The sequence below is a fragment of the Epargyreus clarus genome, unplaced genomic scaffold (assembly GCF_041222505.1).
Source record: "Epargyreus clarus isolate Ecla_fem2 unplaced genomic scaffold, WU_Ecla_fem_2.2 ptg000027l, whole genome shotgun sequence".
NCBI classification, from domain to species: Eukaryota; Metazoa; Arthropoda; class Insecta; order Lepidoptera; family Hesperiidae; genus Epargyreus; species Epargyreus clarus.
This window is the reverse complement of record NW_027332234.1, coordinates 2,133,280-2,152,612: the sequence shown is the minus strand read 5'-3', so window position 1 is coordinate 2,152,612 and position 19,333 is coordinate 2,133,280. Positions and strand designations below refer to the sequence as shown.

At 36.2% G+C, this 19,333-nt stretch overlaps 2 protein-coding genes across 3 annotated transcripts in view; one reads left to right on the top strand and one right to left on the bottom strand.

The window, feature by feature from the left end:
- Positions 1 to 19,333, top strand: part of LOC140754158 (rho-related GTP-binding protein RhoN) — a 204,794-nt gene that overhangs the window by 108,237 nt on the left and 77,224 nt on the right. The gene's annotated exons all lie outside the window — the stretch shown is intronic.
- LOC140753970 (uncharacterized) lies at positions 5,771 to 7,028 on the bottom strand. The gene has a single exon (XM_073088841.1). The coding sequence runs from the start codon at positions 6,935 to 6,937 to the stop codon at positions 5,966 to 5,968; it is 972 nt and encodes a 323-aa protein (XP_072944942.1). The 5' UTR covers positions 6,938 to 7,028; the 3' UTR covers positions 5,771 to 5,965.

Below are 19,333 nucleotides of genomic sequence, written 5' to 3'. Positions count from 1 at the left end.
TCCTGACTCTCAAAATAAATACTAATTTTAAACCTTTTCTCTATTCACTGACGTCACAGTTTCTTAAGAAAGCTAGCAAAACTTGATTTCTTATAAACCTATGACGTCATTACGTCCTTACCCACTGACCCGAAAGGAATAAGACTTTTACAAAGTTACGATGCCAGCCTTGACGGGTTACAAACAAATAAATTAAGTCGGCCTCGTTTTTGTCATTTAAATTAACATACAAAGCTATAAATATCTGAAACCTACATGAGTCATCTCAATATACGTTGCCTTATAAGTAGTAAATACGCGTTGAAGGATTTTTATAGGTACAGTCCGCGTAAAACTGCTTGTCCGCTCTGAATATAGAAATGCATCGCGTCTCGTAACAACTTCAGAGCTGACTAGCAGGTTGGCGAGGACTATACTAGTTGTTACCCGCACCGTTTAACAGTGCTGTTGTAAGGCAGAAATAGGAGTGTCGGTGGTTCCCCCAGAGTCGAAGTACGCAGGGTTCTAACACCTTAGATCACTGTTTATAATAACAATGATAATGCACGTTTTTTAGTCTACTGCAGTATAAAAGACAGTTTTTGAAACTTCAGGACAAGATTTTGCCCCATATTTTCCCATCTGGGATATTATCATCTTACATAGCATGTATTACGTGAATAATCCGTATTAAACTCAATATGGAACTCAGCTGTTCAAACCTTGCGGAGTGAAGTATGTCTTATGTATACAGTATGTTTTATATAGAAGAAATAGTAATCGAGCATTTTATTTCTATAATTTTTTCTCTCGCATCGGAACGCCTCGGAAAACTTTTTTTTATATATATATAATATAGATGTAGCAGACGAGCATGCAGTCCACCTGATGGTAAGTAGCTACTGCCGCCCATGAACATCTGCAATCAACCCTAGATAGGATTAAATAATCCTACCTGAGGTCTGCCACAGATGCGTCACCACCCCTGAGGACTAAGCTGGAACTACGCGGCAAGGTATATTTCCCTTACCAGACCCCTTCAAACCAGAACACAGCAGCGTTTAAGACTGCTGTTATGAGGCAGAAATAGGTTTTACCATTGTTGTAGTTCGACTCTGAAGGCACTACCGGGACACTTATTTCTTCTCATAACAGCGCGTTAATATGTACATTTTCAATTAATTGTTGTACGTGTACATATTATTCGCAACCGCAATAAAACTTCATTGAAACAGTTACCAAAGTTAAGATCAAATTACAAAAAAATAGTGACAACTTTTCGATATCCCACTGCTGGGCACGGTCTCTACAACTGAGATGAGATTTGTAGAAAAACACACGTAAATAATTCTATTAATAACGATTCAAATTTTAAGCGTTCATAACGTACTAGTATAACCTAATATTTAACTTAATATTTAATTATCCAGTAGAGTTTGTACCAGTTTTCATACGCTGAGCAAGCAAAGTATGCTCCGTAGAGACTTAATATAGAGCTTAGTAGAAGATTAGCGTAATACTGCATCCAGGAAGCAAACCTCGGAGAATTCATGCTCTACAAGAAATCTTATTAGAAGTTTCGAGTTTAAGAAACTTTAATAAGGTTCGGAGATATGTAGAGTATTGTAGTTTTGGTTTTGGTGGTTTCGAAAAGAATAAATTCCTTATCTATGTAGCCTTAGATAATAACAAATATATATTTTAAAACGACAGACCTCTATTATATTTAAGGTTGCTGACAGTCTTTAAGACTGTTAGAATTAGGCACAGTTGAAATGAAAAAAAAATATTTAGTCATATTTTTATTTGCATTACCAGGGCCCCTGTACTGGCTAACGTGTTCAAACATTCAATTATATTTTTTTTTAGTAATTATCATCACTGCTGGGCACGGGTCTCCTCTCAGAATGAGAAGGATTAGGCCATAGTCTACAGTGCAGGCCTAGTACGTATTGGTAGACTTCACATGCCTTTGAGATTTTTTTTATAAATCTCTTAGGTATGCAGTATATTAGAAATTATAATCATAAGCAAAAGAGAAATAACAGATATAAGTACTGCGTAATTGTATGTGCGTTTTTACCATTACTAACTTTAACCACGGCTTCGCTCACAGTCAGAGGTTTTTTATATATCCCACGGGAACGGTACCCTGTGTCCTTGTCCGGTATTTTCGGGATACGCTATGTCCTTTTCTGAATCCGTGAAAACATGTGTATAAAATTTCATGTGATTGGTTATGTAGTTAAGGCGAGAAATTGTTATAAACAAACTCACATTCACATTTATTATATTAGTAAGAATTACTACCTACTGTATTACCTAAACTATTAGTTGTGTCTTCTAGGAACCCGCAAACTTTAATTATTATTTACTTCATATAAAAGTTACTTAGCGATGTAGCATCTTTTTCCAGGAATAAAACAGGAAGGGTTGCTTTATATGATTAAATTTGAGACGGGAATAGATCCTCCACGGGCTTTTAACTCTCACGTACCGGAAACAGGAATTCTTACTTACCGCCCTGCGGGAATTACGCCAGGGTTGCCAATTTACTGTTTTTTTACATTGTATTTATTTTAACATTGTACGAGTAGTATAAGGCGTTCTAAATTGTCAACCCTGCAGTCTCATTCCCGCCTTAGCGTTTTTGTCATAAGGAAATCTTACTTACCGTCATATGGGAATTGCTCCAGGGTTGCCAATTTACTGTTTTTTTTACATTGTATTTATTTTAACCATGTACGATAAGGGGTTCTCATGAGGTCTCATTCCCGCCTTACCATTTTTGGTCGTGAAGAATTCTTACTTACCTTCTTGTGGGAATTATACCAGGGTTGCCAATTTACGGTTTTTTATATTGGACTTATTTTAACCATCTATAAGGCGTTCTAAATTGTTACCCCTCAGGGCTCATTACCGCCTTACCGTTTTTGTCATAAGGAAATCTTACTTACCGTCATTTGGGAATTGCAACAGGGTTGCCAATTTACGGCTTTTTTTTATATTGGACTTATTTTAACCATGTATAAGGCGTTCTAAATTAATACTCCATAGGGCTCATTCCCGCCTTAGCGTTTTTGTCATAAGGAAATATTACTTACCATCAAATGGGAATTGCTCCAGGGTTGGCATATTACTGTTTTTTTTACCTTGTACGTATTTTAACCATGTAGTATAAGGCGTTCTAAATTGTCGTCCCTTAGGTCTTTACATAACCTTATCCATTTAGACTTGAGTAATTCAAAATGTGTTGTGTGAATGTATCTAGGAATGTTATGTTCATGCACCACTCTCTTATGGTTATGGTATCTTACTCTCTTATGGTTAAGTCTTATGGTTATAGTAAAACAACTTAATTATCAGCCTTTGGTCTCATCTTTATTTTGTAAAGTTTTTTTTTTATATTACAGAACCTGAATGTTTTCACTGGCGAGGTGCCACTGCCCTACCCATTTATAGTGTCAAGCACTGAGTTACGGTCGAAGGGTTTGTTGCCTACTGTCTTATATATAAATCGCCTCTTTGTCTTTAAGGTGACCTCTTTTCAAGTAGACCCCTAAATGAAGTTGGTTACAGGAGTCCATTATGGGCAGTGACCAATCACCATCAGTTCAGTTCTCCATGTACTTACGTTTACAACATCAATCTTATAAAAAAGTATTATAATAAGAATAAGTCAATTTCCATTTAAACGAGAGCTCAACAGTGCTCCAGTGGAATATAACTTTCCTTTCTAAATGTTGATTCGAATCGTTAATTCGGAGCAAAGCAGAATACAAATGGATAAAACTGTTCTAAACAAAGTGATCTTTATGGAGAATTTTAGTCGGGATAAAGAACTTGTTTAACCATGAGCGAGACGAGTTATGCGAGTAAATAGTTATTAAGATAAAAATAAAAATTTCTTTAAAATATAGTTTTTTTATTATGTAGTATAGACGAGTAGATATTCATACATGAGGTCAGCTACTGATGACTAAGCTGGAACGCTTCGGAAATGTCTCCCTCAGGGGTACCGGCGCATCTGTGGCCGACCTCAGGTAGGAATATCTAATGCTATCTGGGGTTGATTACAGATGTCTATGGGCGGCAGTAGCCACTTACCTTTAGGTGGACTGTTTGCTCGTCTGCTGCTCCTATATTATATAAAAAAAAACCCTTGCTTAGATTTTGCAAGCACCACTAATACACTTATATCTGCCATAATATAACAGCGATGTAAAACTACTAGGTTTTGACCTGAAAACTCTTGTAACTGGTAAGGGACAGTAATTTATACGAAGCAATCTAACTTAGTCCTCATCTAGAACTTTAATCTGTTTAGAATCGAGTACAGATGTACATAGGTGGCGAGAATTATTATTTATCAATGCATGAGCATTTGTCTTCAACTTCACAAAATATTTAGGCAAGTGCGAGACGGCCACCTTTATACATACTCTTTAAAAATCATAATCATAATCTTTATTTACTAAATAAGGTACAATAGGTATTTAGACAAAGTATAATCCTCTTATTTTGCCTTTAAGGCGTGCAAATATATAGTCAGATAAATTTCAACCGTCTATCTATTACGGTTAAAGAGGTTTTTTTTTTTATTTTTAGTATTTCTTGTTATAGCGACCACCATTATACATATTCTGTGAAAATTTTAAGTATCTATTTATCTATTATAGTTAGATAGATACTTGAAATTTTCGTATACTATATATAGAGATAGAGCTCTGTGACAGACGGATGGAAAGCGGAAGCTTAGTAAAAGGTTTCCGTTTTTACCCTTAGGGTACAAAACACTAAATAATGAAGAAAAAATAATCTTTTATCGTCCACTCGCTTGTAACGAGACGCGCTAAAAAGGATGAAAATAAACAAGAACCTTTGGTAATTTTAACCTTGGGTATAAAACACCTCTTTACATAAAAAGTTTCGTAGCAAACACAATTTGTTTATTTTTCTCAGCGAGATAACAAGCTTGGAAGTTTCTAGAACTTTTTATCTGGCTTCTAGAAACTAGTATTAAAATGACTGGGATACGAGCTGAGTACAAAAAACATAAAAATCAAACATATACGGATGTATAATTATGAAGGTAAGCGGTAGAACCCTTTGTGGTTCGACTCCGGCGGCACCACCGCCACTCCTATTTCTGCCTCATAACAGCAGCCTTAAGCGCTGCTGTGTTCTGGTTTGAAAGGTGTAGTAAGGGAGACAGTTTTCCGGCGCATTCCAGCTTATTCCTCAATGGTAGTGGTGCATCTTTGTTCGACCTCAGATAGGAATATCTAATGCTATCTGGGGTTGATTACAGATGTCCATGGGCAGCAGTAGCCACCTACCATCATGTGAGGTGGAGTGCATACTCGTCTGCTACTCTAAAATTATAAAAAATATATTCTTGTAAAAAATCTTGTCTAACTATCGTGTTCATCATCGTAGAGCCTAAATGATTGAAGATAGAACGTGAAATTTGATGGAGGCGCCCACAAACGAAGATTTTTTTTTATATTCCACCCCTAAGGGGATTAATTAGAGGTTAAATGTTTGTTTGAAAATCCACCCATTTTATAAAACCAGCTCTAAGGGAATAAAACCATTTTTACAACCTTTAAAACCCATGTTTTAAGGGTTGTATTATATGAGGATTTGTTTAGAAATTACATATAAGAAGCTAAATTGTATAAATTCAAAGGCATATATGTATGTACGCTTAGCACAAGTATGTAGACCTAGTCAAATCATTTCATCTTTGTTTTTAAAATAAACCTTTGGGTATAATAAATAAAGTCAATAAAATTTGATAAATATATTTCCTACATCAAAACAGAATTAAAAGAAATCAATTATTTTAACCACATTTCTAAACAGGACAGAACATAGTCAATAAAGTAAAACAATAACTAAAACCTATGTATACTTATATACAAAGAAATAACTATACAAAAATGAGTCAGCGCGGTCCTACGAATTTATTTCGAGCTCAGTTTCAGAAGTCGAGGTTAAAACCAAAACCGAAGCGAACTCGCCTTTGTCTGTCTATTAGGGTGCTTGCAACCAACCGAATAACACGAACTTCATTATGGGGCTGGTGGAACATAACGTCCTTTTGGAAGGTAAAGCCACCACAGCGTTGAGAGTCAACGAAAATTTTCAAGTCCGACCCATTTTGGTAGCTTTTGTGCAACGCCAAACCAACCGTCGCGGGATCGCCTTTATATCCCTCGTTGACAATGGTCGCTATTCGCAAATCTGGGGCGAATTGCTTGTAAAGGCAGACCTGAAAACCGACTCGGCTGATTGTTGAAGATAAAGAAAATGACGGCCTTTCATATCGCGCGCTGGCCGACAGTTCTGGAGACAAAGGGAAGACCAAAGGCTGCAGGCCAAACTCGCCTCCGATAAAGAATTCTGGGAGCACTCTGTACGTCCATTGCGTGACGAATCGTAACGTATTCGGGTCTACGTCCTTCATTGCACATGTTACGGAGCCCAGTACTCTTTGGTTCTCTTTCTCCAGCACTATTTCCGTTTCAGAGGACACCAAATCCTTTATTTTGGATGTTAGACGCATCTCGTAGTCGCCTTCGATCTTTTCTTTGTATATAGCTGTGGCTGAACCGCTGGAGTCGATTAGCAAGCCATCGTGTTCTTCTTTTGGCTCTAGTTCCTTGTGCAACAGCTGTGCGAAACTTTTGTACGATTCCTTCGGCTTGCCGTAATTGTATTGTTGAATGAGCTTTACCTTGTCGACCATATCTCTCAGGATGACGAGTTTGGCTCCAATGAAACAGTTCGGGAAGACACTCTTCGCCTCCGCATGGATGTCACTTAGCCGCGTCAACTTTTGCTTTTTCGTCTCGAAAAGTACTACTATGTCCTTTTTCTTTGGCAGCAATTTTTGTAAACTAGTCACCAAGTTCCCCACCTCCTCCTTTATTATGTTCTCGTTTATATCCATTGTAATATTTGTTGTTTTAGTATTTTACAGGTCTAATGTCATTGACCCGTTGATAATTTTAACTCACTCAGTTGACGTGTGCGGCCAGTGACAAGCCGCAAAGAGTCTGATTAAATTTAGCTTGAAATCATATCGAGTAGGTCACACCTGAGTATTACCGCGCAAGTTATATAAATAGGTCTACACTTCTACGTATTCTTACCACAGCGAATTACTCAGGTCTATTGTTACTTCTATTGTATACACGCATTTACAATAAAAAGACAAATAATAAATATTAATTAGTATAGTGTCTTCTTTACAGAAGTGAGTTAGGACTCTTTTGTCAATAATGATCGATGTAAGCCAATCTTGCTTGCCGGAGTTCGAATTTTAATTTTTGTTTAGTAAAATGGCCAAAGTTCTAACTATACTAAGCAACAATTGTTTAAAATAAATAATTACTATCGGGCATAATGTTCCTAAAATATTCAATTTGTAACACTATGAAGAACATTGCGGAATTTATCACTCAATCTACCTCTCTCTCTCGCTCGTATTCTATGTTTATACGAGAAAAAAACTTATACAAAACTCTGTCATTTTAAAGACACTATTGATTGAAACAAGTCACAAAGAGTAATATGTCCCGAAAGTAATAACTCGAATGGACCGAACTATTGTATTATCCATAAAAATGAATTCTGCGATATAAAACTGAAAGGATTAAGTAAATTAATTCATTTGTCTCATAATGAAAAGCAAAGGAATTGCAAGCTGGAGTAAGTTTTATTTTGTTTTTAAATCATTCGTTTTTATTCGAAAGGAACAAAGCTCTCGTTTGAGATTGTTGTTGGACAGTGGCTTTCATAAAAGATTTCATTTCGTTGATTGCTATGAATGTTTACTTCATAATTAATTGCCGTCTGTTAATTGTATTTTAAAGTGAGTTACTTTTAAGGTATACTATACTTAAATAACTATACTTTAATAATAAAATCAACGCACTGGAATACTTTTGGATACAAAGCACCACCGCTACGACTACCAGCAAAGTTTTCCGCTGTATTCTGGTTTGAAGGATGTGGCAAGGATCAACATTGAGGTTTTTTTTATAATATAGGAGTAGCAGACGAGCATGCGGTCCACCTGATGGTAAGTGGCTACTGCCGCCCATGGACATCTGTAATCAATCCCAGTAGGATTAGATATTCCTACCTGAGGACGGCCATCGATGCGCCGCTACCCCTGAGGACTAAGCTGGAACGCCTCGGAAAAGTATGTTTCCCTTACCACACCCTTCAAAACGAAACACAGCAGCGCCTAACACTGCTGTTATTAGGTAGAAATAGGTGTGGCGGTGGTGCCGCCGGAGTCGAACCACAAAGGGTTCTACCAACTTCAACTATCGGTATCGACAGTGAGATAGAGAACCCACTCTCTACTTCCACCTCTTGGTCGTATTCTATGTGTAAGAGAAAGATATATCCCCGCCATTTTGAATTATTATGTTGTTTGTGAAAATCATTCGTTTTGTTTCATTCGAAACGAACAAAGCGCTCGTTTGAGATTGTTGTTGGATCGTGGCTTTCATAAAAGATTTCATTTCGTTGATTGCTATGAATGTTTACTTCATTATTGATTGCCGTCTGCTAATTGTATCTTTAAAGTGACTTAATTTAAAAATAAGTTTTTTTAATAAGACCGGCGCAGTCTTTAAAAATACGAGACAGAGGTAGAGAACTCTCTCTCTCTCTACTTTTACCTGTAGTGATACAAAACCCGCCATTTTGAAATATACTACTTACGAGTATTATATTGTTTTGAGAAGATCATTCGTTTTGTTTCATTCGAAACGAACAAAGCTCTCGTTTGAGATTGTTGTTGGATAGTGGGTTTCATAAAAGATTTCATTTCGTTGATTGCTATGAATGTTTACTTCATCGCGCCGCCTGTTAATTGTATTTTTATCCGGCTGCAGAGGGTAATGTTTTTTGAGCATGTTTATATGTATCATATGGAGCATGTTTATAGGTAATTTTATATCATTATTTGGCTCGGTATACAGCCCAAACGGCTGGTAGGATTTTAACATGAAAGGTGTCGTTGGATTCGTCTTAAGTCTAAGAATGACATAGGCTATATTTTATGGATTTTCGTTGTTTTAATCATTATAAGTTAAGTAAATCTGAAGCCATTGCAGCCGAATCCCTCATGATTCGTATTAAAGGGTGTGGAAAGTAAATAATAAGAACTTAAAATATAAAATATAAAACTTCTATTTTGCGAAACATAGAATAATATTATACATCAAAATGTAATTCAAAACACATTTTCAAGTATCCATATTAAAATATAAAAGCATAATATATTTAAAACACGATTTACCATTTTCAAACATTCGTTTTTACTCCATACGCCACCTACATTTCATTAAGAATTCAGAAAAATCTCTCCTAAAAATGATTTCAGTTTCAGCAATCTATAATCCCTTTACTTATTCAAGTATTTCAGATAAAGGTTTGAGACTTCAGTAAGGTTCCCCCGAGACAGATGTTTAATTTTCCACAGCCCTCCATAATCCGTTGAGCCTTTAGAAATAATTTACTATTCCAGATCTCTTTTTACACGAATGCCTCTGGAGGGTAAGGCTTTTTAAATGTATATGTGTATTTATTCATGTGTGTGAGTATCTATATAAGTTTTGTTCGTATTAGAAATTAATTATCACTTGCTAAACGGTGAAGGAAAACATCGTGAGGAAACCTGCATACATGAGAGATTTATAAAAAAAATCTCAAAGGTATGTGAAGTCTACCAAAACGCACTTGGCCAGCGCTGTGGACTATGGCCTAATCCTTCTCATTCTGAGAGGAGATCCGTGCCCAGCAGCGGGACAGTAATGGCTTGATGATGATAATGATGATGAGTATCTATAGACGTATGTCGTATGCGCTACTCTTTCTATCCTGTATGACGTATACGCTACTCTTTTTTATCCCACTGCTGGGTTCAGATCTTTCCTCAAACCTGAAGAAGGCCTGGAGCGGTACTGTATCATGATGCTAGAATTCTAATTGGTGGAGGATAAAAGGACTTTCTTAGTCATCACATATCGTTGTGTCGGACACTGTAATAGAAAAAGATACTTTTTGTGTAAGATAAGTGTAAGATAATTAACGAACATGCAACCCAAGCGGACAGTACTACCCATATGGACATCCCTAACCCAATATATTTTATACGAGCTTTTGCCCGCGGCTTCGCTCGCGTTACGAAGTAATATTTTCATCCCCTATTTTATCCCCTTGGGGGTAGAATTAATCAAAATCCTTTCTTAGCGGATGCCTACGTCATAACATCTACCTGCCAAATTTCAGCCCGATCCGTCCAGTAGTTTGGGCTGTGTGTAGATAGATCACTAAGTCAGTCAGTCACCTTTGAGTTATATATATTTAGATTTCTTTATTTTCATATTTTTATAGAACCTGAAGTCGATCCCAGATGCATTGGTAGTCCTGAGGACTAAGATTCTTTTATGTAGGGGAAGTACGTCCAAAATGACATATCGTTTTATTAATCATCAATAACTTTAATATTATTTATAATAGGAACATATTTTTTTCTTACAACTTTGCTTATATTAATTGGTTAACAGGAATTATATAGGTTTTGTCAGAAAAATCACTACTTACAAAATATTTAGTATTAAATGAAGATCAAGAAAAATCCGTTTTGTCCATACCGTATGGACAAAACGACACGAGTCGTATGGACTAAATGACATACACAGATACGATGGGTGCAGTGTGGAGGAAGACAAATAATTTCGATTCCATTCTCCTTGGCAAAGTTCAAAGCTTCGAATGACTTATGGCTGGCATGGCCATCGACAATAAGAAGGATTTTATCATTATGACTAGCTGTTACAAAGCTTTGAAAATGCTGGAGCCACTTCCCGAAAATTTCAGTCGTCATCCACCCGCTTTCTTGAGCTACTCCTATCGTACCAGGTGCTTCATCCACGAGCTCGTTTTTCATATTTTTCCTTGCGAAAATCATGAAAGAAGGTACATACGACCCAGCTGCGTTCATGCAACACACAACTGTCACATTAGATCCACACTCCGCGCTTGTAATGGCACCTACTTACTTCCTGCCAGCGGTAGCCAGGATCTTTTGAGGTCTATGGGACAGTAGACAGCCCAGATTCGTCCACATTGTAGATCCGGTTTGCGTTTAATTTGTGTTTGTCTATGTATTCTTGATAGTTATCGAAAAACTTTCTTACTCGAGGTCTATTAAAAGCTTGGGCTCTGGCTGCGGAGGTAGGCTCCGGTTTTCGTAAAGATATGTCTTTATGGCGTTTTAAAAATCCATCTAGCCACTCTTGGCCAGCCCTTATCTTTATTAAAACTGTGTGAAAAGCCATTCTTTTCAGCCAATTCGAAAGTTCGAAATTTCAAGTAGCTTGATGTACTCAACCAATTGTCTCTTAATTTCAAGAGGAAATGTTAGCTAAAATCGGCCTAAACCTTTTACTGCAGGTGCAACTGTTTTATTTTGTTCCAAAGCATGCCGCCTTAGTGAAGCTTGTGGCACGTTGAAGGTCTTAGAAGCCAGAAGCCAACCCATTTTTTCTCTTTAACAGCTTCAATAGCTTTTTTCATCGCTTCTTGACTCCATGATTGCCGATTACTTGTCCTCTTATAATTTCGGGGCATATTGTTTGTAAATTAAAAAGATTTACGTAGATTTACTTTAAAAAAAATCTTACCACCATCTCTACGGACAAAATGACACATTATGTCGTTTTGTCCATAGTGGTTGTATGTCATTTTGTACATAATCTCAAAAAATATTACGATTCGAAGAATAATTTTGTTGCAGTGACAATAATGTTTTAAATTCTATGCGATCACCTCAAACACAAAATGCTTCGAAATATAAAATTATAGGACAGTAAAATAACAAAAGAAAACTTACCGAAAAACAAAAAGCAAATGATCACTAACAAATTTCTTTTCAACGTCGAAACATAAATGTCAACATGGCGTCCGTTTTGTATTTTAAACGGCTCTCAAAAGTTCAATGGTATATTTCCGGTGTAGGTGCTTCTTGATTGGCTAACTTTTGATAGTTTATACCGCGTAGTTTTTTAAATAACACTAATGTGTTGTTTTGTCCGTATATGTCATTTTGTACGTACTTCTCCTAAGTCAACGAGCATACATACCCTTCCCCCGAAAACTTCGTACTTCTTCTTACTACACGCTAGAACTAGGTGATACCCTCCCAAACCTTGGTACGTGAAATGGGACCGTGTTTATTCTATAAGAATCAGTAGCGCCATTCTACACATGCTACAATGCAAGATAATCCACATTTTTAATAAAAGCCGTCCACAAAAACTGGACACAATTAAGTTAGTTAGCACGTATCTGAAGGCACGAGGAAAGTTTCATTTGCGCTGCAGCCCCGCAATAACAATCGTATGAGCTTTTGGCAGGAAATGAAAAGGAAAACCATGTATGTTGCTTTTAAGTTCTTTCGTTTTGTGTTTTCCAATATTCTGCTGCATTCAATTAGTTGGGATATTTAAGGTTTTTACCACACTTTTATGAGCTTAGGTTGTATCTATGTATGTATGTAACGGAATCTTTGAACTCGATTTTTACCTACATTGAACGGTCCGATTAATTTAAAATTTTGAACAATTATTAAGAACCGATGACAATATACGATTTTAATCATTTTATCCCATTCTCCTCATCAGGATCGTCAGGAATCAGGATTAACGATTTTCTTTGTACGATTTTGGCGTGGTTTTTAGTTTTTAAAATATAATTATTTAGGACGGTGATTGTTTAGGCCACCGCCGCTTTACTGCCACTTTACTGCAATATTTATTATATACCATAGCTGGGCATGGGGTCCCACATTTAGTGGGACACTGGAGCAGGAATATCACAATTTTGCTTTTACTTATGTATATTCTGTAATTTACAAGACCACAAATGATAAACTTGTTAAAGGTGGTAGATGGTAAGTCCCTTTGTGGTTCGACTCCGGTGACACCACCGCCACACCTATTTCTGCCTCAACAACAGTGTTAAGCGCTGCTGTGTTCTGTTTTGAAGGGTGTGGTAAGGGAGACATACTTTTCCGAAGCGTTCCAGCTTAGTCCTCAGGGATAGCGGCGCATCTGGCCGACCTAAGGTAGGAATGTCTAATCCTTTCTGGGGTTGATTACAGATGTCCATCAGCGGCATTAGCCACTTACCATCAGGTGGACTGCATGCTCGTCTACTACTCCTATATTGAAAAAAAACTTATCGGAAAAGAGACCCGTGCCAAGCAGTGAGACAGTAATGGGTTGACGATGACGTTCGTAGTGTCCTATCATTTAATTATTAAACGGTTATGTATTTACTATTATTGTGTCTTTAAATTGTTTTTTTCACAAACGTAATGATAATAAAATCTTTAATACGTTATTGCATTAGTTATTGATATTTTAGTAAATAACAAATATTAGTGACAATTTTGTGACAAACTGGAACAGAACTCGACATATAAACAAAATTAAATTCAGCACAAAATTTGTATGTAAATTGTAAAATAGGTATTGAATCAAAGTTTCAAATTGAATTTGAAATTGTTATTGCTATGGATGCTAGAAATATGATCCAAACAACCTCATTATTAACATAGACAATGCTCCGTAGCTGTATTGATTGTTTATCATTTACGAACTAATAGATTTACTTTGTGCGCATAGGACTACACGGAACGTTTCAGAGTTGTTTTACTTGACTGCGGGTCAACCGAACTGCGTACATGTAAAATAAGGAATGAACTTCCTCCTGAGGTATTCCTTGAGCGCTATGACATGGGGCTCTTCAAGAGGGCTGCAAAAAGAGTTCGCCTCCAAAACCGATGCATTGACGACTCCTCTGGTATTGCAAATGTCCATAGGCACCAGTGATTGCTTTCCACCAGGTAGCCCGTCTGCATTATCGTTAGGTATAAATATAAAAATAACATTACCACAGTTGGGTAAAAAAAGAATTATTAAAATCGGTCCACTAACGGCGGAGAAATTCGTGTACATACATAAAAAACAAAAGATACCGGCCGAATTGATAACCACCTCCTTTTTGAAGTCGGTTAAAAAATACATGATATGGTACCGTCGCAGTCAAACCAGTGGTCACTGTCCGACTGTTGAGAATAAGTCTCTTCTCAGATTGAGGAGAGTGTAGGCCGTAGTCCACCGCGCTGGCCAAGTGCCATTTGGTAAACTTTAGATCCCCTAAATTTCAACCACTAATCTATAACTGCATCAAACCATAGAGAAACATGACAGTCACACCAAACCAATTCAATTAAACTCAACTCCATAAAATCCAATTATATCCCCGTCAAATTCAATTAATTGAATCTACCTATAGACAATAAGCAATGTGTTGAAAATCCTAACTCACGTATTTTCACTAAAACGGATCGAGCACATAATCAAAATTTTACACCCTAATAAACGCGAAGGTTGGTTGGCGACACAGCTGGTGTGTTACCGTGGAATTTACACGCCAATTTAGTCTTTACGCTAACAACATACAGATTATATTTCTATAATAGTTTACGTGTGTCGCGTACAACTTGTGTTGTTTAGCTGGTATACGCTAATTTCGCCTTTAAGACTTGTGTTGAAAGTTTATATTGCTTTAAAGCTGGATTTGGATTTTTACTTTTGTGTTTAGTAGTCGTAGATTACACTAAACATAGGTGTTTGCTTGGTTTTTAGTAATCCTTAATTCATACATATTTCTAGATGTCCAATAAAGAAATAAATATGTTGTCAAACATTGTCTTCGCATAAAGTGCGCTGATGGAAGTACGATTTTTTATTTGTAATTTTGTAAGTTTTATTTTTAATTACATTAAAAAAATTAGGTAACATTTTAGTGTGTTTTACCTTTATTCTTTTACTGTTCATTCTACCATATTTTTAACATTGAGTGGTCGGGGGTAACATGTAACAGTGGTCGGGGGTCGGTATCTTTCAGTTTTTGCCCCGCCTAAAAAAAATTAAGATCCGGAGCTGCTCTACAATCTATTTTAATACCTTTACATAGTATTTGGTGTTGGTTTTCCGCGACAGATGTTTAATTCTCCACCGCAAGTAATCCCTTGATCCGTCGGAAATAACTTATGATACGTTACATTCCGGTGGGACCTCTAGAGACTGGCCCTTTTTAGAGTATTGCAATCGAACCTTCTGAACATTTTTATTACTGAACATATTTATTATGAACGGGGTATTTTTTGAGATATCATATTTGATAGAAGTTCTTTTGATAGAGATAATTTTTGATAGGCGTTCGATAAAGGTAGGAAAATACCAAAATTTTGCTTTATTATATTGGTGTTTGTCGGTCCTAGAACAGGGGTCGGCAACCTGCGGCTCGCGAGCCACATGCGGCTCTTTCGATGTGAAGCTCCTTGCAAATATGATTTAATTTATTAAAAACTAGCTGACCCGGCAAACTTTGTACCGCCTCAAAATTTATTTATCAACTATATTTCATATAAAATATAGCCTGTGTTACTCGTGGATAATGTAGCTTTCGAATGGTGAAAGAATTTTTAAAATCGGTCCAGTAGTTTTTGAGCCTATTCATTACAATCAAACAAACAAACAAAGTTTATATATATACGAGTATATATCGGAGGAAGAGTCAGAGTTATTTAATATAGCTTTAGCTATACTGTTACTTTAGTATTTTAGTAATGTTATTGGTACTTGGTCAATAGAAGGGTTAATTGATTTAAATTATAATTAACAGTCATTGTATAGCTTTCGTATTAGAATCAGAGCAGAGACTTTAAGAGGTATCTAGTGGAGTCGAGGTATGTGGCGGCGCGGTGGGGAAACATTGATAAGAACTGATGTGAATGATCGAGGTGGATCATTATTTCGTTGTGCTTTGGAGCGTGTAGTCACTACCTTGAACCTGCTGCTCAAATCCTTTGTTTGTAAAGTAATAGTAGTAGTATAGTATCTATAGTTATTTTGTAAATCCGAAGTTATAATGTTAAGAACAATAAATAATGTGATTACTGTATTTGTGCCTGCATCTACCCTATGACAACGCCCACAAAACCCATAGATTCTATCAATGATGTCGATGAGAGGCGTCCTTCTCCGACATATATATACAGTGTAAACTCTTTATAACGTCATTCTCTATAACGAAAAACTCTCTATAACGTAGAAATAAGTTCAATTGGTTGGTTTACATTAAAACCCATACATTGATTCACTCTTTATAACGCAACAGTCACTCTCTATTACGAAGAAATACGTTCATATTTAGACGAGAACAATATTTTTACTCTGGAATTGTTTTATAAGCAGCTAAAAAACTAACCTTTTGAGGTGCCGAAAGTTTTAAGAAAGATTACGGGGTTCATAAACGGCCGTTTCGCTTTTGTTCTTGTTATTTGCCTTAACACGTGTGCCATTATTCTTAGATTACATTGTCTGCAGGAATTTGTCTGTCTAAGTTACTATACATACCATGGTCACCTATCGCGTATTATCAGTTGTATATCAACTTTGAAATTGTCAAGATGGCCAGTAAGCATTAAAGAAACGAAAAAGTGTGACAGAAATGATTGCAATTGGTTTTGGGTTGATTTTTTCTCCTCCCTCCCTATAACGAAAACTCTCTATAACGAATAAATATGCTCGGTCCCTTGAAATTCGTTATAAAGAGTTTACACTGTATATATATATATATATATATATATATATATATATACAAGTACTATTTATTGTTGGCGAGAAATAATTAATATTGGAGTGAGTTGGATGAAAATGATTAATATTGGAGTGTTAAGAGCTGCTGTGTTCTGTACCCTTAGTACGTGAGTTTTTACGTTTTGACATAAATGACTGTTTTTGCTTTTGTTTTTGTTTACATTTTTTCCATATATTTTCAATCAGTTCTAATACAATTCGCTAAGTGCGCTGATTGGAAATGTATGGGCAAATACGTAAACGAATACCAAAACAGTCATTTTTGTAAAAACATAATAACTCATACTTAGGGTACTGGTTTGAAAATGTGATAAGGGAGACCAATGATATAAAGACTTATCATTGTGGGAGACAAATGGAGACAAGCTCTTAGTTCTTATATTATTTAGTCCTCAGGACTGACAGCGCGTCTGTCATCGCCTTAAGTTGTATTTCAGACTGTTTTATACAGAGTTAGTTATAGATGTCCATGAGTAGTAATTAATACTTAATATCAAGGAGACTACATTAAAGCTATGTATTTCATTCCTAAAAAATAACATACTTTAAAAATAACTCTAGGGTTACTCCCATTCCAAAGCGCCAAAATTCTTCTATTTCTATTCTGTCCTCCTTGCGAAATTATTCGAGCACATTCTTCTTAATTATATATCTATTCAAATTAATACATACTTATCGCACGTACTTATCCTTTTCCATGACTTTTTACGTTTTGACAAATATGACTGTTTTGGTATTTGATTACGTGTTTGTCCATACAAATTCCAATCATCGCCCCTAGTGAATTGTGTCAGAACTATAGTGTCAGTAACGTAACATTAAATGTCTAAAATGACAAAATGGCGCTTTATGTTTTGTCTCTCTTTTTTGCGAACATGTGAGACAGACAAAACGACTTGAGCACTTATTGTTACGTTTATCAAGTCAACTGAAGCAAACGGAACAGAATAATGGATTGAGTAAACGTAACGTAAACTTGTGGAATGTTTTAAAACTCATGGTAAGGGTACAGCATGGTTTTAGAGCCAAAAGATCCGTAAGCACCAACGTCTGTGCTTGTTGATGATTGGAAGCTGATCATGTCTGTATGCTTGGAGTTCTGTGAGATGTCTGTATGTTAGATAAATGGCTGTCTAGTTAGTGTAAATGGCCTCGGCCGTTCTAATTAGATCAATAAAATAATTAAATCTCACAATTCTCACAAAAACAATACTAGATAATTCAAATGACCCTACTTGCGGGCGATGTCGGTCGAACTCGTAACGAATAAAGATACATGCGTTTTACTGCCAAACATTCACAATTAGTTCCAACCACATTAAGCAAGCAAATGAACGTTAAGCTCGCCGTTCCCACACATAAATCTCGATCGGTGAATTAAACTGTCGTAAAAGATAACGACTGGGCAACGCTAAACAAACTTTATTGACCGAACTAGTTGTGTCCGTGGCTTCATCCGCGTTTTAAAAAAATAACATGACATACATATAATTGAAACACATAACTGATCTTCTCAGTAGAGGTCGCGTTCCGATCCGGTAGTAGTTTAAGAAAATATTGTAACTGACAATTTGTAAGTGCCGCCGTTGGCCTATACAAAAATAAATATATTTCATTTCATTTCATTTCGATACATATAACTGAAAATTTGTACCTTTTATTTTTAGTTCCGTACCAAAAGGGTAAAAACCGAACCCTATTTACTAAGGCTTCGCTGTTTGTCGGTCTGTCACAGGGCTCTATCTCCGGAACCGTAATAGATAGATACATGATTTTTTTACAGAGGATGCATAACGGTGGCCGATATAACAACAATATACTAAAAGTAAAATAAAGTTGAATATAAAAGGGAGTCTTCATGCAAGAAACCGGTATTTTTCGGCACTTTTCGATCTTACTCGTAAAACGTACGAGGAAGACAGTTGAATTTTTTACGTTATTTATTTCGGTTTATAACTGCTATTATAATAAATACAACTGAGAACAACAAAACATATTTTAATGTGGTTATTTTATAAAAAATAGTAAAATATAATAAACATTTGGTTGTACGGAAGCCTCCATATGCGAGTTCGACTAGTACTTGGCGAACTATTTTTTATATTGGAGCCGAAAGATAAAGCAGACGTGCTACCTGATGGAAAGTAGTCAACGTCGCCTATGGACATTTGCAATACCAGCGGAGTTGCCAACACATCGCTGCCTTTGAAGAAGAGCTCTTTTTGCATGTTTTAATTAATGACAGTGACGTCATCGTTGAAAATTGATTGTACCAACTCAGAAACCTTCGTGGGCTCATGCACAACAACTTTGCTAAAGATCATCACATGATCAAATGCATAGTTTACGATTCTATAAAGGACATACAGACAAACATTTTTTTTAATATAAATGTAGATTCTACATACAGAATTCCGATGTTAGGACCCGAAGTTTCGTTTTTCTTCATTCTTATTCCGCGATGTAAATAAGGATTACTTTTTTGGCACACTTAGCTTGGATTTGAGGGATTATCTTTGGCTCTTACCATTGTTTTCAAAGATGTATGTTAATTTGTACTTGGCTAGTGTTGTGGTTTTCTAAAACTTTTG